At 51.1% G+C, this 27857-nt stretch overlaps 3 protein-coding genes and 1 long non-coding RNA gene across 5 annotated transcripts in view; 3 read left to right on the top strand and 1 right to left on the bottom strand.

Annotated features, from left to right (window-relative positions):
* CD2BP2 (CD2 cytoplasmic tail binding protein 2) overlaps positions 1-3250 on the top strand; it is a 6442-nt gene extending 3192 nt beyond the window's left edge. Inside the window, exons 5-6 of the mRNA XM_043516069.1 lie at positions 1083-1090; positions 3161-3250. Coding sequence (XP_043372004.1) covers positions 1083-1090; positions 3161-3250 — 98 coding nt within the window. The remainder of the gene's footprint in view (positions 1-1082; positions 1091-3160) is intronic.
* A 1599-nt stretch (positions 3251-4849) lies between these two features.
* Positions 4850-14169, bottom strand: LOC119856757 (tripartite motif-containing protein 72-like). Its single transcript, XM_043517108.1, has 3 exons — positions 14037-14169; positions 8672-8735; positions 4850-5844 (listed from the first exon to the last, which is right to left on the bottom strand). The coding sequence occupies exons 1-3, from the start codon at positions 14046-14048 to the stop codon at positions 5258-5260; spliced, it is 663 nt and encodes a 220-aa protein (XP_043373043.1). The 5' UTR covers positions 14049-14169; the 3' UTR covers positions 4850-5257.
* LOC119856758 lies at positions 7374-22143 on the top strand. The gene is made up of 4 exons (XR_005293419.2): positions 7374-7416; positions 10399-10521; positions 15569-15796; positions 21215-22143. It is a non-coding gene; the product is annotated as an uncharacterized LOC119856758 (long non-coding RNA).
* A 404-nt stretch (positions 22144-22547) lies between these two features.
* LOC119856755 (protein mab-21-like 3) overlaps positions 22548-27857 on the top strand; it is a 46128-nt gene continuing 40818 nt past the window's right edge. The window contains exon 1 of one of the 2 annotated variants that reach the window (XM_038404730.2): positions 22548-22623. The gene's annotated coding sequence lies outside the window, so the exon portion shown is untranslated. The remainder of the gene's footprint in view (positions 22624-27857) is intronic. The other variant, XM_038404731.2, reaches the window with a different exon arrangement.

Below are 27857 nucleotides of genomic sequence, written 5' to 3'. Positions count from 1 at the left end.
GGCAAAGGTATCCCTGAAAACCTCCTCAGATGCCCCCGAGAGACCCCCCCAACAGCCCCCTGATATCCCTCCTCAGAGCCCACCAATATCTCCCCAACCTCTCCCTCTGAGACCCTCAACATCCCTCCTCAGAGTCCACCAATATCTCCCCAACCTGCCCCACTCAGAGATCCCCAATATCCGACCTCAGAAACTCTCTGACATCCCCCATCAGAGACCCCCAATATCTCTCCAACATCCCCCCTCAATCTCCCCAACCTCCCCCTCAGAGACCTGTGACACCCCCCCAGAGGCCCCCAATATCTTCCCAACCTCCCCCTCAGAGACCCCCAACATCCCCCCTCAGAGTCCACCAATATATCCCCAATCTCTCTCCAACCTCCCACCTCAGAGACCTGCGACACCCCCCTCAGAGGCCTCTAATATCTTCCCAATCTCTCCCCTCAGAGATCCCAATATTCCCCCTCAGACCTCCAATATCTCTCCAACCTCCTCCCTCAGAGACCCCCCAACCTCCCTCCTCAGCAACCCCAATATCTCCCCTCAGAGACCCCCCAATATCTCCCCAACCTCCCCCCTCAGAAACCCCCTGACATCCCCCATCAGAGACCCCCAATATCTCCCCAACCTCCTCTTCAGACCCCCCCCCAATATCTTCCCTGGAGGTAGGCAGAGGAGCGGGGAGCAGCACACAGGGGGGAAGCGGGGAGCTTAGCGACTGTAGCAAAGAACTCCGCGGGCCACATGTTTGAGACCCCTGGAGTAGACCATCACAATGGTCCCTTTGGGCCTTGAAATCTATGAGCGGAGCTAACGCCGCTGGGAGGCACCGGCACAAGGGATAGGCTCCACTCCTGGCTGTCGGTTTTCTGGAAGAGGAGCCCCCGTGGGACAAGGGGATCAAGCCCAGAGAGGGGCAGATGATGCTTCAGTAGCACTCGATTTTGGTTCCAGTTTTGCGTTCTACAGAGAGACCCAGGGAGAAGCCCTGGGCCTGGCTGCTCAGAAAAGACAGTGCTGTGTTGGAATTGCAAGCTATCACCTTAAGTGAGTGGGATTTCCTGGCCCCGCTTGTAGGACAGGGGGCCTTGTAGGGCAGCATGAGATGAGAGTCAGTGTGCAAAGAGCCAGCTAGAGGAAGGTAGGATGAGTTGTACCTCACTGCCTTTGGAGCAGCCTGGTTTGTCTCGCTCTGGTTTTGAGTTCTTATTCTGAATTCTAAAGCGGTGTTACGGTGCCACATTCCAGCAAGAGGAGACTATGTTTTTATCCCACTTCTCTGCACGTGTGCACATAACAAAGACCAGTGCAGTTCTGGTCAGTTCTGTTGGAGTGAAGTTTTTAGTTCAACACATAAATGCTCTCACTTGACAGTTGCAATGTAACATGACTTTATTTCTCCAGAACACAGGAACCAAAAACAGAGAGAGACAAAAGCAGGCTGCTCCCTCCGGCAGTAAGGCCCAACTCACCCCATCTTTCTCCAGGCTGGCTTTCTGCAGACCCTGCTGCTAGACTCAGAGCCCACACATCCCTCCAGAGCCCCAGGCCTGGAAGCAGGACCCAAACGCTCCCACTCTTGAAGCGATAGTTTGCAATTCCAACACAGTCCTCAATACACCACACCCGAAGAGGTTACATTTGTTTAGTGACTTGGTCAGAGAGCTAACCCACATCTCCGTCACTGACCAGTGTGGGGAAAGCCAAGGGGACTCACCTTGGAAAAGGAAACTGAGGCAGGGTTCCCTGCAGCACCATGTTTGACCAGAGGAGGGCACACTGGGGTGGCCAAGCCCTATGACAGTCTCTCTCTCGGCTAAGAAGGTGGGGATAGCACCTGACTCCCCTGAACTATTTGCATCTCGGTCTCCCCCCTCCCCACTAGGGAAGTTTCCCCAATTTCACTCCAGTTACTGTAAATCACAGGATCAAACTTTCACTGTTTGCCAAACGTTGGTGCATGTTATCATCCTCGCTAACAGCTGTTTCCCAGGCAAGGGAGAGTTAAGTGTCAGTCAGGGTGTTTGTGATGGGGGGAAGGAGTGCTCAGAAGAGGGATGGGATCGGGTTAGTGCCCTATTGAGGTGGAGAGATGTAACCATTCCCTGCAGCTCAGGCAATCACCCAAAGCCCAGTACTAGAGCATGTGGGAGTTTTTCCATCGAAATATTTTTCTTCGTCCGTGGTTTCCATTTTCTGCAGAAGCCAGAAGCCAGCAAATGGGCTGGTTTCCAGCCACACTGTTTCGCTTTGTCATAAAAAACTGCAACATTTTGGTGGGAAATTTCAAAAAGAGAAAAAAAATCAACATTTTCACAGGAAAAATAATTATTTTCCAGCTGGTTCTGCTAACCACCTCCCCCTTTCCTTATTCCATCTCCTGTCCTTCTTACGCAGTGTATCCAGGTCAGAGACAGACCCCCTGACTCAGGGCTATATTTAGGGTGACTGTCACCTTCTGCAATGCAGTGAGAATTCCTCTCCTCTCTCAAGCTGCCCTGTGTCCCTGGGGGAGAGGACGGAGCTGGGGAGCTGCAAGGTAGCTGACTCCCTTCTGTGTGTGAGAGGGGAGCGCCAGTGCTGCTAGAGGTAAGGACAAGACCAGCTTTCTGTTTAAAGCCGGACTGCTCCATGTGCTCTCCAATCCGCATGGTTGCGTGGATCGCTTTGGCATTGGGGATGCCTCTTGGGGGTACAGGGGATGGTCGGAGAGCCAAATGTGGGGCCATTTGACCACAGGGGTCCTGAGATACAGCACTCCCCAAAATAAACATCTAAGTCACTCGCTGGTGACCCCCAGTGTGTGCACGGCCTCCACTCGCCCTTTTGGGGAGCAAAATTCAGAATGGTTTTAACAAGTTTGCCAGAAGCTGCAGTGAATGGCTAATGGGAGGGGAAGGGTAGTCAGGGGCAGGGAAATAGGAGTTTTCCTTTCACTCACTAGGTTCAACTGAAGGACAGAACTATTCAGCTTCCTAGATACAGAGGACTATGTATACAGAAAAACGACACGGACGGGATTTCGGTTAGCCTATAAATGGGTTGTGAGAGTTTAACACCATCCCTTGTTAATATTTACTAACCTGGGGCAGCTGAGGATCTGCAGCCAGGGCGTTGCCAGCCTGGACTCAGCATGGAGATGCTGGAAATCCGGAAGAAGGAGGCAGGGATTATGGGAGGGGTCTTGAGGAGAAGGCCTTTTTTACAGCTGTGTATATGTGACACGCGGGACCTCAGAATAGCTCTGTAACCCCCATATTCATCACTTATGTATGGTTGTGGTATTTCATACAAAGCCATGTACGATATCTTATGAAAGGTCATGATCTGCTGAAACCCGTTGTTCTGTCCAGACAGGTATGTCATTAAGTGTGAAGGAAGTTATGAGATTTAATTTGCTGTATGGTTGTTTCTGAAATACGTTGTAAGTTTGAGAGTCTCTACTGCTAACCACTCCCAGGAGGGTATTAACCAACCATTAATCAGCAGGGGAGTTGTGATCAAGGGGTTTACAATTCAATGACAGCTGCCCAAACACCACACAATGGGGACTGCTCAACCCTATGAGTGAGTAGCACAAGAGCACCAGGGGGATTGCTCAACCCTGGGACTCAGCAAAGCCCATCAGGACATGTCTGGGCAAGTGTCTTCTAGGCACATGGACTGACGGTATAAAATAGGCCCAGGCATGCTGCTACTGTCCCCTTTCTCCTCCGCCACATATGCCGGAAACAATAAGAACAGTGAGAAGACGAAAACTTCAACTGAGGAGACTGGTCCCAGTCTCGAGAGAGAGGCCTGTGTATTAAGAACTGTAACATCCAGTGGGGTGAGAAAATCGCTTGATCTAAATACTGCCCAGTGTAACGAGGTTTAAGATTTAGACGGTGCACTTACCTTTTATTTTCTTTGGTAACTATCGCTGACCTTTTGTGCCTACCGCTTATAATCACTTAAAGCCCATCTTTCTGGAGTTAATTAATCTGTTTTATATTTTACCTAAAACAGTGTGTTTTGCGGGAAGTGCTTGGGAAATCTCAGCTCAGATTACAAAGGCTAGTTTGTGTCCTCTGCACATGGAGGGAGGGGTGGACTGGGTTAAATACTTACACTCATCAGGGTTCTGACCAGGGCAAGATGGTACAGCTCTGGGGGGCAAGGCTGTGGAGCTGGGGGAATTGGCTGGTGCCTTTCTCTGTGTGATTCGTGAGTGGCTCAGGGAGCATTCATGCAACTCAGCTGGGTGTGGGGCTCCACATGCTGATGGCTTAGTGATCACAGCGCCTGGAGGGGTTTGCTCCTTGTCACTAGCAAAGCATTGTGAGAGACAGCCCAGGGTGGAGAGTTAAGAGGGCAAAGTGGTACCCCAGTTCCAGGTTGTGCCTGGGGGACCCCCGTCATAGTAAACATATCTGCAGCAGCACAAGGGTTAACCTGAGGAAAGATCTCAGCAAGCTCCAGATTCCCAGGGATCTGGATGGAGAAACTGAGTCACGACTAAGGATTCTGGGGAATTATGGCAAATATTTTTCTTTATTGAGCAAAGTAAAATAATCAGACAAGCACAAACCCCCAGCTGGAGCTCAGTAGCCACTGGGCAGTGATGAGCAACAGCAGTTTGCAGACAGAGGTATGAAGAGATACGACGGCCAGCACGCTCTGGATCAGTGTAAATCCAATTCAGCGTCACTCCGAATCTCACTGTCCTCACTCTGACACTGGCTTTGCATTGCAGGGATTCCAGCAGTTACTCCTCATTTGCACTGAGGAGAACAAGGGGAATCAGTCCTGAGGTCCCTGATTGGGTAACTCCTCTCTCTCTCTCTCTCTCTCTCTCTCACACACACACGCTCTGGATGGCGTTTTAGGTGCACTTTCCTCAGGTGAGAATGACGACACCAGGTGCAATCTGGATTCCACTCCTGGGTTCTCTCCCCAGTGCTGGAGGAGAGTGGGGTATGGTGGTAAGAGCGGGGGGTGGGGGAGACTGGGAGCCAGGACTCCTGGTGTCCTTCCCTGGCTCTGGAAGGGGTAACCTAGATACTGTGATAGTAAGAAACATTTTTTACCCTACTCAAGACAAACCCATTGGAGGAAGGGCCTGTCTGAGCTAAATGTGCTGGCTTTGCCTGGTCGCTGGGTGAGGTTAGTGCGGCTCTCAGAGCAGTGCCGTGAAGCTGACTAGCCCGAGGTATATGCTCGTAGCCCCAAGGCTGGGATTGCTTTGGGTCCCCACCCCCACTAGTGAATCAGCTGCTCACAGGATTTTAAGGGACTCCGTGTTGGCCCCCTTGTCATGCAAGCAGGGGTCGAAGATGGGGAAGACGGGGGCGTTCTTGAAGGCAGCGTTGTAGAAGGAGTACAAGGGGATCAAATTATCGGAGTCATTGGTGTTGTAGAAGGTCACTTCCCCGCCCGTGTAATCAAGATAGACCCCGATGGTCTCAGCGTGGGGGCTACAGTCAAAGGGCATTGGGTTGGTGTCAAACGCCCAGTACGGCTTCTCGGGCTTCTCCTGGTTGTAGCCAATCAGCCAGTAGCCGTCAGCACAGACCTCCTCAGACCATGGCCACCAGGATTTCTTCTGGATCAATCTGCCCCATCTCTCCGCTAGGTCCGAGACGACGCCCAGGTTCCAGCGCGGCTTCCGGCCCACAAACACCTCCCAGTAGTGCCGCCCTGCGCTGAAGCTCTGCTGGGCCACCACACAGTTGGCCGTGTCGAATCGCTTCGGGCTGGAGCTGACGTTCTTCATGATAGTCCTGCATTTCACCTCCTTCCCATCCGGTGAGATCTCCAGCAGGGGATGGGCCGTGACTGGGTCTAGGGTTAGATCCTCCCTCCCTGGGAAAGGCAGATGGGGTCAGGGGAAGGGTTTTATTCTGGAAGTTTATGGTTCTTTCCATCACAGCCATCCCCCTGATATTGATATTTGAGGTGGGCCACAGACCGACCCCTGCTGTGAGCCCAGCCTGTCTCACGCTAAGCAGGAGTGGGCCGGGTCGCAGTTTGGCGGGGAGATCTCCCTGGAAAGCACCGTGAGGGACTCTGCCATTGGAGTCAGCAGGGCGGTAGGGGGTGTGGTGCTGCAGGGAGCCCGGCAGGGGGCTCTGTAAGGGGTGCTCTCCCCTTTCAGTCAGTGCTGGCCCCAACACCCCAGTCATGCAGCGCTAGAGGGCGCGGTGCTGCTGGCAGTGGGGCATAGAAACAGCTGCCCCATCCCAGAGGTGGCCACATCTCAGTGCCAGCTGACGGATCCCTGTTATAGAATCAGAGAATCCTAGAAATGTGGGGCAGAAGGGGACCTCGAGAGGTCACCTAAACCAGCCCTCTGCACGGCGACAGGGACAGGTAACCCTAGGCCAGCTCTGACAGGGGTTTGTCGAGCCTGTTCTTAAAAACCTCCAGTGACGGGCAATGTTCCCTCTAATTTTTTATGTCCATGCGTGGAATGAATTTTATGTGCACCAGTATGGAGGTGATGTGTGGCGGAGGAGGGGCTGAGGGGTTCAGAGTGTGGGAGGGGGCTCTGGGCTGGGACAGAGGGTTGGGGTGTGGAGGGGGTGAGGGCTCTGACTGGGGATGTGGGCTCTGGGGTGAGGCTGGGGATGAGGGGTTCAGGGTGTAGGAAGGAGCTTAGGACTGGGGCAGAGAGTTGCAGTGCTGGGAGGAGTGCAGGCTCGGGGGGGGGCAGGGATGAGGGGTTTTGGGTGCAGGCTGCCCCAAGGAGAAAGGACTCCCCCCAGCACTCTCTCACTGCAGCAGCCCGGGGATGTGGGAGAGGTGCCTCTCCCTGCCTGTGCAGCCCTTGATAGCCTGCTGCACGGCCACACGGCTTAGAGGGAACTTAGGTCACGGGCATCCCACGACCTCCTTTGGAAGCCAGTTCCAGAGCTTAACTGCTCTTAGAGTGAGAAACTTTCCCCTAATATCTAACTTAAATTGCCCTTGGTGCCAATTAAGCCCATTACATCTTGTCCTGCCTTCTGTGGCCATTGTGACAGACTCAGACCAGAAGGCTATAGTTAGCAGCTTCCCCTTCAACACTGGTGTTGCTTTGATTCCCTAGGCCACTTCCCCATGGTCCCCTTTTTCCTAGCTGCACCCTTACCTTAGGATTCAGCAACACTTCCTCTATATATATTAGCCTCAGGATGATCAGGTCCCTGTTCCCTGGGTAGCCAAACAAAGGCTACTCCAGGACAATCAAGACACCTGATGCCAATAAACCAGTTAAGGTAGTTAGGTTAATGCAGGCACCTGACTCCAATTAACCAGCAAAGGCCATTAAGCTAATGGAGACAGCTGGAACTAATCAAGATCCTACTCATAGTGCTTAAAAGCTCTCCTTCTAGTGTGCTCCATAGAGCTCAGGGGGAAGGAGTTGGAAGAGAGGAAGTGTTGCTGAATCCTAAGGTAAGGGTGCAGTTAGGAAAAAGGGGACCATGGGGAAGTGGCCTAGGGGATCAAAGCAGTACCAGTGATGAAGGGGAAGCTGCCAACAGCTGCTGCTGTTAGGGTCCCTGGGCTGGAACCTGGAGTAGAGGGTGGGCCTGGGTTCCCCCCACCCCCTTGCTCTACACCAACCCCCTGAGAGGGGAAGCAGACCTAGGTCTAGGCAGGAATGCACATACTGCACTCTAAAGAGCAACAAAGACTAGGGGTTATTCCCCCTTCCCACCTCCCATATTGGCCTGTGATGAAAGTAGCTCAATAAAGCTGTGACCTTTGCTGCTACCCAAAAGAAAAGGAGGTCACCCCTGAGGGCCTTAGTGAGCTTCTAGGCAGATTCAGCGGCCTCAGAAGTGCAGGACCCACCAATACAGGCTCAGAACTTTGTCATGCCATGGAGACCAATTGATCCCCGTCCCCCGTATAACAGCCCGTAATGTATCTGAAGACTGTTATCCGGTCCGCGCTCCGTCTTCTCTCTGGACTAAACGTGCCCAGTTATTCTAACCTTGCCTCACAGGTCAGCGTTTCTAAATCTCTGATCAGTTTTGTTGCTGTCCTCTGAACTCTCTCCAGTTTGCCCACATCTCTGCTACAGTGCGGCACCCAGGACTGGACACAGTTCTCCAGCCGGGGCCTCCCCAATGCCGAGTAGAGCGGGACAGTTACCTCCTGTGTCTTGTGCGCACCCCTCCTGCTAACACATAGTTATACCTGGTCTGGGATGTGTTTTGGGGACCTGTGGGATGAGAAACCCTAAGGATTGTTCTACCCAGTGCTCCGGCCAGCGGGTGGGGTGGGTGGGTGGGGCTGTCATTTCAGCAGCTCCCCTCCCCCTGCCCAGTGACAGCCAGGACTGCACTGAAGGGCTGCAGGGGGGGAAAACTGAGTCGCTGCCCTCTGTATCCCACACTCACCCCACTTAACCTGGGAGTGCACATTAGCCCACAGGAGACCCCTGATGATCCTATAGGCCTAACCCCCCAGATTTCCCCCTGCACCAATCCAAGGGTGGGGGGAGCTGTGACCTCCTGTTGGGGGGGCTGAGGCCTGGCTTCTGTCCCCTTTAGCTTCCCCTTCTTCATGTTCCCCAGCTCCTTGTCCTCCTCTATCTCTCCCCACTTTCCCCTCCAGCTTCTCCATTCTTGCCCCTGCTCCCCCCTTGGCTGACTCTGTGCAGGATCAGATGTTTGGTCTCTGGCTAGCTGTCCTCACTCACCTGATGTCACTAAGTCCTTGAGGCCAGTCTTGCTAGCTTTGTTCCTTAGCCACATTTCAATGCTCTGGTGGGAGAGCAGAAAGGCAGTTGAGTCTCTCCAGGCCCCATTGCTTTATACAAAGACCCTGACCAACACTGGGGCCCTCCATGAGGCAGGGCACATCACAGACCCAACCCCCCCGGGCAAGATCGGGGACCCTGGCACTGCACAGACCCCCCCCTTGACTGAGATATGGGCCCCCGTCACACTGGGTGCTGCATAGACCTGGGCCCTGTAGCGAAGTGAGACTCACCGGTGCGGTGCCTTGTGCTGGTCGTCCCGGGAATTAGTTCTCCAGTATACAGAGCACCTCTTACTGGCCGGTGTCTCGCCTGTCGCAGGCCCCCCATGTCCCTCCCAGATCCCGGTGCCCTTTACCTTGGGGTTCTGCCCCAGCAGTACCCCCACACTCTGGGTCTCCCCTCCCAGGGGAACCTCTAACCCCACCTTGCCTCAGTAGCTACTGCCAATCCTCATCAAGCCCCCGCTCACTGGGGCAGACGCATGAAGTGAGCTGTAGCTCACAAAAGCTTATGCTCAAATAAATTTGTTAGTCGCTAAGGTGCCACAAGTCCTCCTTTTCTTTTTGTGAATACAGACTAACACGGCTGCTACTTTGAAGTCTGTAATGGCCACTCATCATCGGCAAGTGGGAGGTTGGACCAGCTGCCTTTGCCTGTCCCCTGGCTGCCCCTCTGCAGCCCCAGTACCTGCCTTAGGCCTTTAGCAAGGCCTCAACATGGGGAGATGCCAGACTGGAGCTCCCCAGCTCCTCTTGCCTTCCCCCAGTCCTGCTCCTCTTCAGGTACCCTTTTCTCCCAGGCAACCAGGTCCTTCTCCCTCCAAGGCTGGAGAGAGAGAGACTCAGCTCCTGACTCACAGCCCTTTTATAGGACCAGCTGTGGCCTGACTGGAGTGTGGCCCCAGCTGTGGCTGCTTCCCCAGTCAGCCCAGCCTTTCACAGGAGCGGGGTAACTGCCCCGCAACAGCCCCCATGGTGCCAGGTGCTGCCCGGATACTCCATGAGAAGCTGTCACTGTCCTGAAGAGCTCACAGTAAGCAGAAATGGCAGACAAAGAGGGGGAAGGGAAACAAAGGACCAGGGAAGAAAAATGGCTTGGCCAAGGTGACACAAATAGTCAGTAGCTCAGTTGGGAAACAGACCCCATGTGTCCTGAGCCCTGGTCTATTACCCTATACACTGGGCAATGCTGCCTCTGAATGCTTGAGTCTATCTCTGGCTCTGGGAGGGAAGTGGGGTCTAGTGCGTTAGAGCAGGGGGCATGGGAACCAGGAGTCCTGGGTTCTATGCTAGTCCAAAAAGTACTATATCATACAGTAGTTTTAAGGTGTTTCAGCTACAACCACCACCAACTCAAACATGACAAAATTAGGGAACGCCCATCCCCATCGGTAAAGGTGTGAGAGTTCACAGCAAAGCATGCTCCGACATCCTCTATAAAATCAGGGCTGGACAGAGGTGACCTAGCTGATATTGCTGCTATGCTCCTGTCTAGACACAAAAATTGTGATGTGTTAACTATGGATGCATTAGACTAGTCTAAAGACTCTCAGACCCCGTATAGCCTATTCCCAGAGAGGAAGGGAAATTGATCTTGGGTGTACTGAATTTGTGGCTAAAGGAAAATAGGATCAAGTGGTTTCTGCCTCATTTCCTTGTCAACAGGGAATTTAAGAAGATGGCAAGAATATCAGAAAGCAATTCAGCGAACAAAGGAACAGCTGAAACGTTCTTGGAGCTCAGAAAACAGGAGATGACTCAGACGTCTGGTTCTTTACACAGCATATGGTAGAGATGCAGATCTTTCATCATCTTCATGTACTAACTCAGGTTCCAACTGTGATCAAGTTGCACCGGGGCTTTATCTAAACTTCAGTATCTGGACCTTAAAATGAGCCAAAGCTATGGGCAAGGGCATGTGGGCAAAGGGAGAATGGGGGACTGTGACGATTTGGGGAACCTATGTACAGTTTGAGTTTGGATTGACGTTCTGAGCTTCCTATGTGCATGTATCCAGCTACAATCTCCATTTTGATTGTAAGCTTGCTCTGTGCCTTCCCTACTGTCCTTCTACCTCCATTTCAGAGTGAAATTCCAAGGCATGGTGACACAGGAGGGTCGTTAAACCTTGATGGTCCTCTATTCACATGAAGGCACCCAGATCAGTGGTTCTCAATCTTTCCAGACTACTGGACCCCTTTCAGGAGGCTGATTTGTCTTGCCGACTGTCAAGTTTCACCTCATTTAAAAACTACTTCCTGACGAAATCAGACAAATACAAAAGTGTCACAGCACACTGTTACTGAGAAATTGACTCATTTTTGCCATATAATTATCAAATCTATTGGAATATAAATGTTGTACTTGCATTTCAGTGTGATTATTATATATATATATATATATATATATATATATATATATGCGCCTGTCTTTCACTTGTGAGCCTTGTCATTCTGGGAGTCAGTGAAGCAGCTGCAATAATTAAGCTTTTCTCCACATTGAGTCTATTCCTACCCTTTCTCCCGATGGCAGTCATAGCAGGAAAGGAGACTTCACAAAGATATGTTGACCCAAAAAGTAGCAGAAAACCCAAAGCGTGGCTCCTAAGGTGAGCGTACTCTTTCTGCACTAAACACCGGAACTGAGTTAGTGTGGAGTCATTAAACTTCACTTGCAGACCACAGTCTGTGGACAGCTCAAGAAGCTTCTTGCTGACTGGCAGAGAGGTGCTGCTCACATCTGACAAAAGAAATGGGTTTCTTACCCAGTCGAGTTGAGCGGAGCTGTGTTGAATGTTGGGTAAATATGACTTGAACTCAGATGTCAAGTGGGCCAAAAAAAAAAAGTGATTATTTCTTTTCCTCTGCTCATTTTCCCCTATGCCAACATCAGTGACATATGCATGAAGCAGTGGAAAACAGGTAAAGTCTTTGTCTCCATATTTGGACTTGCAGAATTCAGTTTTCTTGATAAAAGCATTCACTTGGTCACAGAGATTCAGAATGTTAGTGTCACGGCCTTGCATGGACAAATTTAGGTCATTCAGCTTGCTAAATATATCTGTGAGCTAGGCAAGTTGAGCTAAGCACACAGTGCTGTCAAACACCAGAGGCAAGAGGGGATGAATGATCAGAAAGAAACATGTGAGCTTCTGTGCATGATTCAAACAATCTGTCAAGTACTTTTGAAGCACCAGTTGCTGAGGTTCTGACCCGATCTCTTTGCAAAGAATATGAAACAGGTGAGCATGGCGTGGCCTGGATTGATAAAGCAGGCAATTTTGACAGAATCATTCAAAACTTCTGGAAGCTCAGAACTCATCTTCTATGTATGATCCTTGCAGTGGGTGCACTGTAAGGATTTTCTTTCCTCATCCTAGCTACAAGTCCATTAACTCTCCTGGTCAATGCAGAGCCCCATCAATGCAGACAAGTTTGCATAACTTCCAACTCAAATCATGTTCAGAAGAAAGAAAAATGAATTAGTTTAAAAATAGCCTCTCCGGTTGAGTTTGTCTTTATACTTTTGCAGAACAGTATGTGCTCGTTGATATCAGTCGCAATCAGCTGAGCTTCTCCACTAATATCTGGGGGCTCATCAAGCTGAAGGGCAAATGTTTTTGCCCTTTTAAGTTTCTCTACAAGTTGAGAGACAATATCCTCAGCCATTTCTTCAATTCTATGACATACGGTGTCACTTGGTAAGGCTACTTTCCTGAGAGCATTGGCTGCTTTTTTTTTTTTAAATCAAGAGTGTTTTCTCCAAGCACCACAGTGAAAGGCAGAATTAGATGTTGGACACTTGAGTATGGCTTCTTGGATTTTGCTACAGGAAGGGAGACGGCATACGAAGCTTTGAGTGCTTCCCCAAATCGTCACACTGGCCTGTTCCAATCCTTCTTTTGTACTGAGAACCCAGTCAGAGATTTAAGTCACAAAGTAAAGAGCCCGATATGGAGTTGTTTCCAAGTCTGAGGCTCAAGAGCAGCAAGTCTATGGTTGTACCTTGGGAACAGTTTCATATGCAACTTCTTCAGCACTTCCTACTTGTCCCAGTGAGCAAACGAATCAAAGGAAGGCCCAAAACAAACCCTGGCATGGCCTACAGCTCTCTGCCAAACAGCAGGTACTGATGTTGTCCCAGAGACTAGCCATTTATATCGGAATAAGCCCTTGTGTGCTAACAACGAGGCACTTGTCCATGCAACGTTCTTCAGTCCCCTGCTGCGTACAATTGTGATTGTCTTTTATTGTCTGGTAACATGCTGTTTTTCTTCAACAAATCCACTGGAAATTAGATTTGTTAGGAGAACATTAAGGCTATAGAATGAGGCTCCAAGAAGTCAGGAAATGCCGGAATTAAGATTACCTGTGTGACTTTTAACTCTGCCTCTTTGAGCATCTGCATTACGATACAGTCTTTAACGACCATATCAACTGCACAGTTAAGGAAGGTTAAGCAGAGCTTTCCGTTTCACAGCCAGTTTTTCACAGTGCTCTAGCATTGACGTGTGTACTCACTGGCTAAGCCAGCCTGGCTTCAAAGCAGAAGGGGGGATTTTAAAAAACTTGACTCTTGAAAACCAGTATGGGTGTGAGTCCCACTTTTGTGAGGGTATAGGTCTTAGCTCTGGGTGCTCTTGGTCACCATTTGCGACTTTCTCTCAGAATTTGACTGATGGAGCAGTGGCTTCATTTTACCTCTATAGGCTCCCAAATTGACTTTAGAAAGAGGAGCTAGGTAAAAAGAGGAGGGAAGGGATAAAGGACAGAGGGGAAGAAGCAGGGCACTTCTCCATCACAGAGAACTTTTAAATCTAGATGGGACATTTCTCCCAAAGATTTGTTCAAACGCAGGGATTAGTTCAGGGACGTTCTCTGGCCATGATTATCAAGGAGGTCACAGGAGTTTCTTCTAGTGAAGACCCGCAAACTTGACCATTGATCCCTTGGATGTCAACTCTGGTACACCACTGGAACGAGATGAGTAAGGGGAGTCAATGGGAGAGTTTCTCCCATCAGCCCAGTGTAGTGTGGACCCCACGGCAAGTAGATCTAAGTTACGTTGACTTGAGTTACGCTACTTCTCTGACATGCTTTTATATTCTCCAGCCTGAGGGACACGTGACCCCAGACTATGCATTTCTTTTTAACTGCTAATTCAATGTATTCACTTGAGTTAGTATCACCCTTCATGCTGACCTTTGATCAAATTACAACTTTAAAAAAAAGTGGGTGAGTTGGGGGAAAGGGGGGATACTTATGCCGCGATCCTTGGAGCAAAAAGAGGAAAAATCTACCTACCGGGGCGGCCATAGACAATTTCAAGTTCCAAGGCTCGTCTCAAGTTGATCCAGGCAATTTGACTGACAAGAACTAAGATGATCTGGGGATGTTGTTGCCTCTGCTTTATACCTAGTAAACATACATCCACGTTAATCCCCGATTGATTTAATCATTACAGTTACGAATTACAAGGTGATACCCATACCCAGAAATGAAAAACGTATCATCCTTCAACCTTGGAGTTATTTTGCCAAAGGGTGTAACCACATAAGCAAGATGCTCAATCCTGTAATTGTCCAAAATTAATCAACATAATCTAGTTTTGTTCTCGTACAATCAATCCAGGTTTCATTGGCAGCTGGTCGCCCTCAAAGACCACTCGGAATATCTTGAGGCCAGAGTTGCTGCCTCAATTTTTTACAGACATGATGTAAAGGAAACGTGGTAGAGGGGGACCATCTCAGAACTGGGCACTCCCATACTCCAAGCAAGGGAGATGCTCTCCTGATGGGCAGTGCCCTCTGAAATGGCAGAACACGCTCCCTTAGGTGGGACCCACCATCAGATATAGGTACTAGGGGCTGATCATACACCATGCACTGAGGAAGCTGTTCCAGACAGACAGAGGGGACTTCAGGATCTCAATATGGAGCTGAGAAGAAGTTGCAAAGAAGAGTGCTGCAAAAGTATTCAGCAAAAAGTCACCAACTCCGTTTTTTCTGAAAGCCCCAGCTCATGGAGTCATGTGATCATGGGAGAATCTCACTTTCCTCCCACTCCCTAACTAAGAGCTACATTTCTAGCCATTAGAGATGTGGAGAAGAAATTGAAAACATGACCTCTAAAGGCTCAAAATCCAGAAGGCAAATAAAAAAAACCCAAATTTATTATTGTTAAGCCACCTGCTGTTAAGCCGATCTCATGACATTTTACTTAGGTACAAGCTGAGATCACAGGGGGCAATTTTGTTAACTCAATGAGGTGTCATGCCAAGGAGTGAAATAAACACACCCACAATAGTGGCTCGGCATGTGGCTTTCAAAGTGCAGTGACATGCATGAGTGTAAGCTCCATTTCATAAATCCCAAGTCCAGAAGGGACCCTTCCCCCCATTCTCATGGTCATCTAGTCTGAGCTCCTGGATAACACAGGCCAGAGAACAGCTCTCAATTAGTTCCTGGTTGAACTGCAGCAGAGCTTTCAGAAAAACATCCCATTTTAATTTAAAAACTGTGATGGAGAACCCACCATGACCCTTGGTAAGTTGTTCCAGTGGTTAGTTCCCCTTATTGTTATAACTGTGTGTCTTATTTCCAGTCTGAATTTGTCTAGTTCCAACTTCCAGCCATTGGATCTTGTCAGACCTTTCACTGCCAGATTGAAGAGCCCCCTATTATCAAATTCCTGTTCCCCATACCAGTAATTATAGATGGGGATGAAATCATCCCTTAACCTTAAACTAAACAGATCGAGCTCCTGGAGTCTCTCACTGTAAGGCAGGTTTCTAATCCTTCAGTGATTCTTGTGCTTTTTCTCTGACCCTGCTCCAGTTTATCAACAGCCTGCTTGACCTATGGGCACCAGAACTGGACTCAGGATTCGAACAGCAGTCGCAAAAGGGCCAAATCCATAGGGAGAATCACCTCTCAGCTCCTACTCGAGACTCCCCTGTTTAGTGGTTAAACCCCACATGCAGCACCCTTGCACAGAAAGATCTGTGGGCACCAGAACTGGACCCAGGATTCCAGCAGTGGTTTGCACCAGTGCGAAATGCGAAGGTAAAATCACCTCTCTGCTCCTACTCCCGATTCTCCTGGGCACATATTTGTACCAATTTGTAAATTCCTCCCTGTGCACAGAAAGATCATCCCTTTTCCCTTCTCCCTATCTTCATCTGACACACCTCTCCTGCCCACATCTGTCTCTTTCAACTTCTTATGGAATGTCCCAGCATGAACTCTGGTGGTTCATTTCCCACTCAGGCCTGACCGGGATGCCCTGTTGCCTGCAGCGGGGTCATTTCCCAGCCCATGGCACAGGAGAGTTGGGCCCAGTGACTTCAGCTGGGTCCCTCCTGATTCACCGTGGGCTGAGGCAGACAGTCATGGCTGAGCTGCGGTTCTACCCACTCCATGGGCTCCTCTCTCCTCTTCAGAGCCACCCCATGCCCGTCCCCAGAGAGCCAGTGGGAGACCCATGTCACGTCCTTGACATTCTCCTGGTTGCACCCCTACTTGTCTGGGGGAGCCCCGACTCATGGCAGATCCGTTCCCCCTGCTGTCCCAGACTGGCATCATCCTGCCGATTAGGAGTCACTCGGACTCTCACACTGCCTCTATGTCATACAAATGCCTGGCACCATGGGGGTCCTCGGCCATGATTGGGTATTACCGTACTACACCTAATATATACAGTATGGCTCTTGGCCCAATGGGAGCCTGGCCCATGACTCACTGGTGCTCCCAGAATACCCCTAACCCATAATGTACAGCGCCTGGCCCAATGGGGGTCTGGCCCACGACTGGCACTAATAGGCACTACCGTAATACTTTGTTTCTGGCCTTCAGCTCCTGCTCTCACTGCTGCGCCATGGCTCTAAGCTCCCAATTCTGGTCCTAGATCTCCATCTTCATCTCGCCCACCTCAGCAGTAGCTTCTTCTTCCTTATCTGCCCCACCTTCCCCAGCACCCCTCGGTTCTTCTCTTCCAGCCACCCCTGGGTTTCCTCTTAGGCCTCCAGCCACTTAGGGATATCTCCCACCTGGTCCTGGAAATTAGTCTGGTCAGCCTGGGTCTTCTCCTGGCCTCCCTACGGACTATGGGGAAAGAAGAAAGGAGCTAGTTAGAGCCTTTCATTGGCCCCATTAGACAACACTGCTGCACCAGGACAGGGGCCAGGCTGACGAAGGGGATTGCAGAACAGCACACATGGCCTTTCCCCTTCAGGGACCAGGGCAGGACACTGACTGTGGGAAGAGCCAAGAACTCAAAAGTTAGGAAGTACCTGAATTAACCATGCCAGTGCAGTGAGGGGTCCAGGAAGCGGGTGGGGTGGGGGCAGCAAAGAGCGGGGCGGGAACTGGGAAGGGATAGCTGGGAGCAGGTAGGGAAGGGGACGAGGAGGGGTAGCAGCCAGGGGGTTGGGGCTGGAGCAGAGGGCAGCAGTGGTGGCCCTGTGGCTGGGGACTGGCTGCCCACAAAAGATAGCCGGGGTGAGTAGATCAGGGATTTCTGTTGGGGGGACGAGAGGAAGGTGTGGCTGAGAGACAGAGAGAGAGATTTTCCACTTTATGGGCTAGTCTAGCCAGAGGACATATGCCCATTCTGTGGAAGGGAAAATTGTGCATATATGGGGGAAGAGGCTATAAAAAGTGTCAGAGTAGCAGCCGTGTTAGTCTGTATTCGCAAAAAGAAAAGGAGTACTTGGAGCACCTTAGAGACTAACAAATTTATTAGAGCATAAGCTTTCGTGAGCTACAGCTCACTTCATCGGATGCATTTGGTGGAAAAAACAGAGGGGAGATGATGAAGTGAGCTGTAGCTCATGAAAGCTTATGCTCTAATAAATTTGTTAGTCTCTAAGGTGCCACAAGTACTCCTTTTCTTTTTATAAAAAGTGTGTGAGTGTGGGCACTGGGGATGTGTTGGGGTCTTGATCAAAGAGCAGGGGCAGCAGGTTTGTATAATTTTTGGTGGTGCCCAGAAGTGCCTCCCACCCCCCCGCAATACCTGCTAAGGCTCTGGGAGGGAGTTTGGGTGCAGGCTCTGGGCTGGGGCAGGTGGTTGGGGATGTAGGAGGGGGTCTAGGCTCTGGGAGGGAGTTTGGGGGCAGGAGGGGGGGAGTCGGGCTCTGGGAGGTAGTTTGGGGGCAGGACCAGTGAGGGGTTGGGCTCTGGGAGGGAGTTTGGGTGCGGGCTCTGGGCTGGGGCAGGGGGTTGGGGATGTAGGAGGGGGTCTAGGCTCTGGGAGGGAGTTTGGGGGCAGGAGGGGGGGGAGTCGGGCTCTGGGAGGTAGTTTGGGGGCAGGACCAGTGAGGGGTTGGGCTCTGGGAGGGAGTTTGGGTGCGGGCTCTGGGCTGGGGCAGGGGATTGGGGTGTGGAAGGGGGTGAGGGGTGTGGCACTTACCTCAGATGGCTCCCAAAAGTGACCCGCACCCGCCTCTGGCAGCGGCTCCTAGGCGAGGGGGCCGGGGGTCTCCGCACGCAGCTGCCCACAGGCACCGCCCCCACAGCTCCCATTGGCCACAGTTCCAATGGCAGAGTCGGCGCTCGGGGTGGGAGCAGTGCGTGGAAATGCCCCCCCTCCTCCTCCCAGGGGCTGCAGGAACATGCTGGCCACTTCCGGGAGCAAGGGCGGGCAGGAAGCCGCTTTAGTGCTGCTGCAGTGCGGGTGGTGGCAGCGGGGGCCCCCGGGCCCTTTTAAATCATGCTCTGAGTATTGCTGGAGCACGGGCACCATGAACCCATACAACTCACCGCCATTGTCAAAGAGGGCAGAGTTAAGGTTGTGTTGGGCATTTACCAGAACACTGTATTCCCTGAGGTTCCAAAGCTCCAGTGCTGCTGAGCTCGACGTTCCAGAAGGGCACGAGCTACCCCCGGGCAACCTTAACTCTGCGTTCACAGGTTTCAGAGTAGCAGCCGTGTTAGTCTGTATTCGCAAAAAGAAAAGGAGGACTTGTGGCACCTTAGAGACTAACAAATTTATTAGAGCATAAGCTTTCGTGAGCTACAGCTCACTTCATCGGATGCATTTGGTGGAAAAAACAGAGGGGAGATTTATACACACACACACAGAGAACATGAAACAATGGGTTTATCATACACACTGTAAGGAGAGTGATCACTTAAGATAAGCCATCACCAGCAGCAGGGGGGGGAAAGGAGGAAAACCTTTCATGGTGACAAGCAAGGTAGGCTAATTCCAGCAGTTAACAAGAATATCAGAGGAACAGTGGGGGGTGGGGTGGGAGGGAGAAATACCATGGGGAAATAGTTTTACTTTGTGTAATGACTCATCCATTCCCAGTCTCTAGTCAAGCCTAAATTAATTGTATCCAGTTTGCAAATTAATTCCAATTCAGCAGCCTCTCCTTGGAGTCTGTTTTTGAAGCTTTTTTGTTGAAGGATAGCCACTCTTAGGTCTGTGATCGAGTGACCAGAGAGATTGAAGTGTTCTCCAACTGGTTTTTGAATGTTATAATTCTTGACGTCTGATTTGTGTCCATTCATTCTTTTACGTAGAGACTGTCCAGTTTGGCCAATGTACATGGCAGAGGGGCATTGCTGGCACATGATGGCATAGATCACATTGGTAGATGCGCAGGTGAACGAGCCTCTGATAGTGTGGCTGATGTGATTAGGCCCTATGATGGTATCCCCTGAATAGATATGTGGACAGAGTTGGCAACGGGCTTTGTTGCAAGGATAGGTTCCTGGGTTAGTGGTTCTGTTGTGTGGCGTGTGGTTGCTGGTGAGTATTTGCTTCAGATTGGGGGGCTGTCTGTAAGCAAGGACGGGCCTGTCTCCCAAGATCTGTGAGAGTGATGGGTCGTCCTTCAGGATAGGTGGTAGATCCTTGATGATGCGTTGGAGAGGTTTTAGTTGGGGGCTGAAGGTGATGGCTAGTGGCGTTCTGTTATTTTCTTTGTTGGGCCTGTCCTGTAGTAGGTGACTTCTGGGTACTCTTCTGGCTCTGTCCATCTGTTTCTTCACTTCAGCAGGTGGGTATTGTAGTTGTAGGAATGCATGATAGAGATCTTGTAGGTGTTTGTCTCTGTCTGAGGGGTTGGAGCAAATGCGGTTATATCGTAGAGCTTGGCTGTAGACAATGGATCGAGTGGTATGATCTGGATGAAAGCTAGAGGCATGTAGGTAGGAATAGCGGTCAGTAGGTTTCCGATATAGGGTGGTGTTTATGTGACCATCGCTTATTAGCACCGTAGTGTCCAGGAAGTGCATCTCTTGTGTTCTGCGTTGTTATCTCTGCGTTCACAATGTTTTTTGTCAGTGAATCTCCAAGATTTTCTGAGTCCCGGACCACTGCTCTCTCCACTGGGCCCCACGGTTGCTCTGTGATTTCTAACCACCCCCGCCACCCCTACCCCCACTCTGTTATCATGGACTGGGGTTAATGGCCGCGCGTTGCAGACAGTTGAAGTGACTCACTCAAGGTCACACAGAGAGTCTGTGGCAGAGCCAGGAACTGAACCAAGGAGTCCTGAGTCCCACAGCGACCCACTGCCCCATCCAGCTGACCTGCCCCCATGTCTGTTCCTGGACTTGGGGCATTTCTCCCCATGGTTTGTTCATGTGCAGGGACGGGGGCTACAGTCTGTGTCAGGGTGTGTGTGTGTCTGTGGAGCACCTGGTGCGACGGGGGCCCCAATCTCAGTGTCCTTCAGTCGGTGCCCTGGCGGGCTGTGGGGCTTGGGCAGACGGTTACTGTACAGTGACAATCACCCCAGTGTCCCCCTCAGAGACCCCCAATATCTCCCCAACCTCCCCCGTCAGAGACCCCCAACCTCCCCCCTCAGAGACCCCCAATATCTGACCTCAGAAACCCCCTGACATCACCCCTCACAGAACCCCAGCATGCCCCTGACATGATTCCCTGAGACCCCCCATTATCCCCACACACCATGCTACGAGACCCCCTAACATCCCCCTGAGGCCCCTCCCCCACCCCACAGGGGGGGGAGAATGGCTCCTGTGGTCCCTGGGGGAGGGGCCTGAGGGGGGATGTCAGGGGGGTTTCTGGGGGGGATATCGGGGGCTCTCTGAGGAGATATTGGGCATCTCTGAGGGGAGATGTCAGGGGGTCTCTGAGGGAGATATTGGGGACGGTCTCTGAGGGGGCATGTTGGGGGGGCTCAGGCAGGATACCTTTGCCCAAGGAAAGGTTGAGAGGGGGCATCACAAGACAGGTGGGTGTAGATGGGGGTGCTAGATGTTGTCACCCATGGACAGGGGGGTCTTCAAGCCATCCTAGACCTGAGGAGACGCAACCAATACATGCACTGCCTCAGGTTCAGGATGGAAACGTTTGCCTCCACCAGTCTCCCTCCAAAGGGCAGTAACCTGTACCGGCAATGGCTGAGGTCCCCTGTGGATCTTCCCACTTGCCTTCACGCTGGCATGCAGAGTCAGTGAGATCCAGGCCCTCACGGCTGGGTTGCTCTACACGTCATTCCACAGAGACAAGGTGGTGATGGACCAACTCATCTCCCAGGTGGTCTCCGGATTCCCCTTGAATTCTTCCCAGAGCCGCACCTTTCTCCGGGGGAAAGAAGCTTCACACTCGAGATGTCTCCAGAACCTGCTGTACCACCAGGACAGTGCGACAGATATTGCAACCCCAGGCCATATCTTGGGGAACCACGCTATGAAACCTATGACTGGTTTAGATATGATTATCTTCTGCTGCGTGGGGGAGGTTAACAGCTCCTCCAGGAACTAACAACAGTGTGGGGTGGTGATTACCCCTAGGATTGTTAACAGCTCCAGAGAGCCACCACCCGCTGGAGAGGCTTGTATGGGCTGGATCAGGCTGGATTTTCCAGAGACTAAAGGATTTTGCTCTACAAGGCTGAGTTTATCCAGCCTCGTGGCCTCTTTCTGATCCAGCAAATGGACAGGACTTTTGGTCCAATGGGCCCAAGTAGTCTGAGGAAGGGTTGGGATTTTAGCCTCCCTGATGGGGGATTTCTGGTACGTTCAGTGTGCCTGTAAATCCATTTATTGTCTCCATGTTTTCTCTGGAGACTGTTATCCTGAATAAACGAGCTTGCTTTGGAGACACCATTTGGGTCATTGGTAAATCACTTGCCATGTCTATGGAGGGTAACCACGGCACAGGTGCTGGCCTCACGGCAGACCGGCTGCTGGGGGTATCCCAGCAAACTACAGGGGGCTGCAGCCAAAAACCTCTGGTCAGATGGGAGTGGGACACGGGCCCCTGCCCAGAGAGAGGTGACAGCTGGAGGCCTGAGACCCGAACAGGCATTTCTACAGCAGGCCGCGGAGCTGGTCAAAGGTGCAGTTCGCCGAGACTGTGCCAGACACGACCCAGCCCTTCAGACTTTCTCCTCGCCGCCTTCCACCCCAGAGACGCTCCAAGTGGATTGCTTGGCATATCTCCACCCGGGACAGCTGTACGGTAAGCGACTGCTCCTCTTCGTTTTCAGCTCAGAAATTTCAGTTTAGATTTTTTTTCCCCAAAAACTCAAAATATTCCACAGAAACAATCCCCCGGTTTCTGACCAGCTCCATCAAAACCCCTTTTACCTGCCTAACGCTTTGGAGAATTCTGGCCTTAAGTTTCCCCCTCTTTAGAGTCTAGAGGGCAGGACAAGGCTGGGCCAAGAAGGAAACGGAAAAGGGGTTTTTTGGGCGGGGTGGAATTAGTGAAAGTGAAAGTGACACGGGGTAAGAGTGAGCAGCTGGGAAATAACTGGGTGACTTGAGGCGGGGGCGGCTCGTTCTGTGATAGCCAATGGGATTGCAGGGATCTGCATGCTGCGCCGCATTCCTGCGCTCTTATTGGCTGGGACGATTCAGTCTGTCTCCGTCCGTGCGAGCCTCAGCCCCGGAGCGGCGAGCGCCGGGTAAGTCCGCCCGGTGCCATGGGGGTTGCTAGCCAAGAGGAGGGGCCGTGAGGGAGCAGCGTTGGCTAGTGGGAGTTTGGGCAAGTCGCCCGTGGGCGGCTGGAAGACAAGTTGGCCCTCGCGTCTGATGAGTGAACTTGGGCTGGGGCCAGCCGGCCGGGGGCACCCGACCAGCCGGGGGCACCCAGCCACGGCCACAGGCAAGCGGGGCTTCTCTGGGAGGGGAGCCGTCCCTTCCCCGCTCCCTCCCCTTGTCTGGATTCCTCCTGCCGGAGGGGGTCCCCCCACTCTGGTCAGCGCCCCCTCCTCCCTGCAGCGGGGCGGATTGATTCCCTTCCCCTGGACCCACCCCCGGGAATGCCTCCCATCACATCCAGCCCAGTCCCCTGGATCCGCTTCCAGCCAGGAGCTTCCTTCCCCTGGCAGCGCTAGGCGGGCAGGCAGCGGCCCAGCGAGCCGGGGCGAAAGGGAAGGAGAAGGGAAGCAGCAGGCCGCCTTTTAAAGCTTTGCTTTCGCTGATTGCAAACCCGGGAGCCAGTCACGCTCTCCGGCAGGACATTAAAGACAAACCAAGCCCCCCCCCCCCCCAAAAGGCAGAAGCCCGAAGCCACCCAGCCCGGGAAAGCCCCCAAACTAGCACCGTGCTGCTTAAGGAAATGAAATGGCGATTACACGCACACATGAGCCAGTCTGTGCTTCTTCCCCCCTCGCCTTTGGCCATGTCCCACCGGCTGCTCCCCTCCCACAAACGTTGCAGCGTGTGTGAGTCCTGCGAGCTTCAAAGCGGGGGGTGCAGCCCTGGGGACTGGGAGGAGCTGGAGCACAGACACCTGCTGGGCTGGGGGCTGCGGGGAGAGGATGCCCCCCCAACACAGACACCTTGCCCTAAAGGCAGGAAGGGGCAGAATGGAGAAAGCAGTGGGTGGGAGGCACTTAGGGGAGAGGGCCGAGGGGGTGGAGTGGGGGCAGGGCCTCGGGAGGGGGTGGAGCTGAGATGGGGCACCCAGCATTGGCAAAACCAAAAATCAGCACCCATGGGGGAGAGCGTCTCCCACCGAGAAAGCGCTGTCCACACTTGCGCTTTTCGGCAGGAAAACTTTTGTTGGTTGGGTTTTTTCCACACCCCTGAACAACAAAAATTTTAATGATGAAAATGCCAGAGTAGACCTACCCTTAGTTCCTGTTCACGCATCTTGGTGCAAAATTTGTGCCCCAATAGGTACAAATCTGCCCCCTGCCATAGAACTGTAAATCCCCTCCAAGGCCAAGGGCCCCTTAATCTACAGGTTTCAGAGTAGCAGCCGTGTTAGTCTGTATTCGCAAAAAGAAAAGGAGTACCCGTGGCACCTTAGAGACTAACAAATTTATTAGAGCATAAGCTTTCGTGAGCTACAGCTCATCGGATGCAAGTGAGCTGTAGCTCACGAAAGCTTATGCTCTATTAAATTTGTTAGTCTCTAAGGTGCCACGGGTACTCCTTTTCTTAATCTACAGGCTCATCCTCTGCTACTCCCCAGCCATCCTTTGTCATCGCTGCACACGGCAACTCTCCACCCCTCACCTCTCCCTGCAGCGGGTCCCAGCCAGCTACTGCTGTTGGCAAATGGTTGTGTAATCCGCTGGCAAATAGCGTGTGTGGGTGTACCCAGCGCTGCCCCGTGCAGACATCGGGGCTGTGTGTGTGTTTGTGTGTCTGCTTGCACAGCGCTGCCCCGTGGGAATTCATGGTGTGTGTGTGTGTGTGTGTGTGTGCGCGCATGCAATGCTTCCCCTTGTGGGAAGGAATCGGGCTGTGTGTGAGTGTTTCGCATCCCCCTTTATGGGCCGGTCACTCTTGTAGCACAAGACGCAGGTTTTGAATCTGGGATAGATTTGCATGAGAGGGAAGCTGCTAGAAAAGTGAGGTGTCTTGCAGAGGACCTCGGGTCTCGTCTTGTCAACATGGAGCATTGATCTGGATCGGCAGAAGCCCGGCTTCACCCCTTCCCCATCTAAGTGAAGTTAAGGGGAGCAACTAGTTGGTAACAACAAGACAGAGTGTGCTTGTGTGTGTGTGAGTGAGTGCATGAGTGTAATATATATATCGTATGCATATGATACAGTGTTAATTGATGCATGTGTTACCAATAAATGTGGTGCTTTGCCTTATTCTCCCTGAAAAGATCCTGTGTTGTACTTTAAGTACCACACCTGTTCCTGTTGTCTGTGGGGAATGTGCTAGTACCAGAGTGCTCTGGTACCATCCTGGCACGTGGTTCCATAACTAGTGCCCAGGACCTTTTAGGTAGGTGTACTTTTGCAACATCAGCCCACTTCATGCCAGCTTCTGTGAGCAGGGCCTGCCTCTGGCTCACAGCTTAACTTTGCTTTATGTTAGCAAAGTCTTGACCATTACTTTAGTTCAGGCCTTAGGGATCATACCAGATCTCTGATGCTAGTTTGTTTCAGGGCCTCATCTTATTACAGGGTCATTCACATGCTTCCCTCCCCGCCACCGGCCTTTAAATTGTGCCTCCCCTATGGACAGTTGCGCATCACCTCTGCCCCCATCTGCTCCTTCTTTGACCCCTGCAGGCATGACAACAGGGACAACACCCAGCCACTTAAAATCTTGTCTGCGGCTGATTCATTAGTGGGGGGTGAAGATCAAAGCAGTCCGAGCTATGGGGTTATCAGCATATGCCTCGGGCTAGCCAGCTTCATAACACGGCTCTGAGAGCCCTCACCCAACAACCACACAAAGCTGGCACGTTAAGCTCAAACAGGCAGGGGAGTTGGGGTGGGGCAGTGAGAAAGCAGCCAGCTCAGACCATAAGATGCTCACTAAGGTATATTCACCGTCCTTCCCAGGACCCCAGGGAGTTGGGGTCCACACCGCACTGGGCTGATGGGAGAAACTCTCCCATTGACTCCCCTTACTCATCTCGTTCCAGTGGTGTACCAGCGTTGACATCCGAGGGATCAATGGTCAAGTTTGCGGGTCTTCACTAGAAGAAACTCCTGTGACCTCCTGGATAGCACTGGCCAGAGAATGTCCCTGAACTAATCCCTGTGCTTGAACAGATCTTTGGGAGAAATGTCCCATCTAGATTTAAAAGTTGCCCGTGATGGAGAAGCGCCCTGCTTCTTCCCCTCTGTCCTTTATCCCTTCCCTCCTCTTCTTTACCTAGCTCCTCTTTCTGAAGTCAAGGAAGTGAATTTGGGAGCCTAAAGAAGGTAAAATGAAGCCACTGCTCCATCAGTCAAATTCTGAGGGAAAGTCGCAAATGGTGACCAAGAGCACCCAGAGCTAAGACCTGTACCCTCACAAAAGTGGGACTCACCCATACAGATTTTCAAGGGTCAAGTTTTTTAAAATCCCCCCTTCTGCTTTGAAGCCAGGCTGGCTTAGCCAGTGAGTACGCACGTCAATGCTAGAGCACTGTGAAAAACTGGCTGTGAAACGGAAAGCTCTGCTTAACCTTCCTTAACTGTGCAGTTGATATGGTCGTTAAAGACTGTATCGTAATGCAGATGCTCAAAGAGGCAGAGTTAAAAGTCACACAGGTAATCTTAATTCCGGCATTTCCTGACTTCTTGGAGCCTCATTCTATAGCCTTAATGTTCTCCTAACAAATCTAATTTCCAGTGGATTTGTTGAAGAAAAACAGCATGTGATCAGACAATAAAAGACAATCACAATTGTACGCAGCAGGGGACTGAAGAACGTTGCATGGACAAGTGCCTCGTTGTTAGCACACAAGGGCTTATTCCGATATAACTGGCTAGTCTCTGGGACAACATCAGTACCTGCTGTATGGCAGAGAGCTGTAGGCCATGCCAGGGTTTATTGTTTTGGGCCTTCCTTTGATTCGTTTGCTCACTGGGACAAGTAGGAAGTGCTGAAGAAGTTGCATATGAAAATGTTCCCAAGGTACAACCATAGACTTGCTGCTCTTGAGCCTCAGACTTGGAAACAACTCCATATCGGGCTCTTTACTTTGTGACTTAAATCTCTGACTGGGTTCTCAGTACAAAAGAAGGATTGGAACATGCCAGTGTGATGATTTGGGGAATCGGTACAATTTATGGATTCTGGATGATGTTAATGAAGCTCTTATAAATGTGTTATGTCAGGGAATGCCTCTTTGCGGATGTGGAACCCACCACTTGCTGACACAGTGTCACAGTGGGTATGCGCTTGTGACAGTGGGTATGCGCTTCTGATGTAAAAAATGAAGCGACAGTAGTGGCAACAGTGACAATGGTAAGAAATTGAAAGTGACTGAAAAAAACCCATCATCAAATCTGCAAGGAATGGATTGCTTTTGGATTCACATCTCCAAATAGCAATCCACCTCAAGTGTTGTTTTTCCTTTGCAGAGAAGCTCTATTTTTTTTTTCTCACTGCATGCATCCAATGAAGTGGGCTGTAGCTCACAAAAGCTTATGCTCTAATAAATTTGTTAGTCTCTAAGGTGCCACAAGTACTCCTGTTCTTTTTACGGATGCAGACTAATATGGCTGCTGCTCTGAAATCTATCAAACAGTATGAAACCAGCGCATTTGCAATGACACTTGAAGACCCTGTGCATGCGGGTAAGTCAGTAGAATTTTTTCCAAGAAAGCTTTCCGAGTTCCAGTCTTTCCAGCTTAAAATGAAGAAAGCTTCAACTATTATTACAAAAGCACTCAAAGCTTCGTATGCCATCTCCCTTCCTGTAGCAAAATCCAAGAAGCCGTACTCAATTGCCCAACATCTAATTCTGCCTGTCACTGTGGTGATTGCAGAAAACACTCTTGATTAAAAAAGCAGCCGATGCTCTCAGGAAAGTAGCCTTACCAAGTGACACCGTATGTCATAGAATTGAAGAAATGGCTGAGGATATTGTCTCTCAACTTGTAGAGAAACTTAAAAGGGCAAAAACATTTACCCTTCAGCTTGATGAGCCCCCAGATATTAGTGGAGAAGCTCAGCTGATTGCGACTGATATCAACGAGCACATACTGTTCTGCAAAAGTATAAAGGCAAACTCAACCGGAGAGGCTACTTTTAAACTAATTCATTTTTCTTTCTTTCTTCTGAACATGATTTGAGTTGGAAGTTATGCAAATTTGTCTCCATTGATGGGGCTCTGCAATGACCAGGAGAGTTAATGGACTTGTAGCTAGGATGAAAGAAAATCCTTACAGTGCACCCACTGCAAGGATCATACATAGAAGATGAGTTCTGAGCTTCCAGAAGTTTTGAATGA

This window comes from Dermochelys coriacea, chromosome 6, assembly GCF_009764565.3.
Source record: "Dermochelys coriacea isolate rDerCor1 chromosome 6, rDerCor1.pri.v4, whole genome shotgun sequence".
NCBI lineage: Eukaryota > Metazoa > Chordata > Testudines > Dermochelyidae > Dermochelys > Dermochelys coriacea.
The sequence above is the reverse complement of the archived record's forward strand: the minus strand, read 5'-3'. Positions and strand labels throughout refer to the sequence as shown.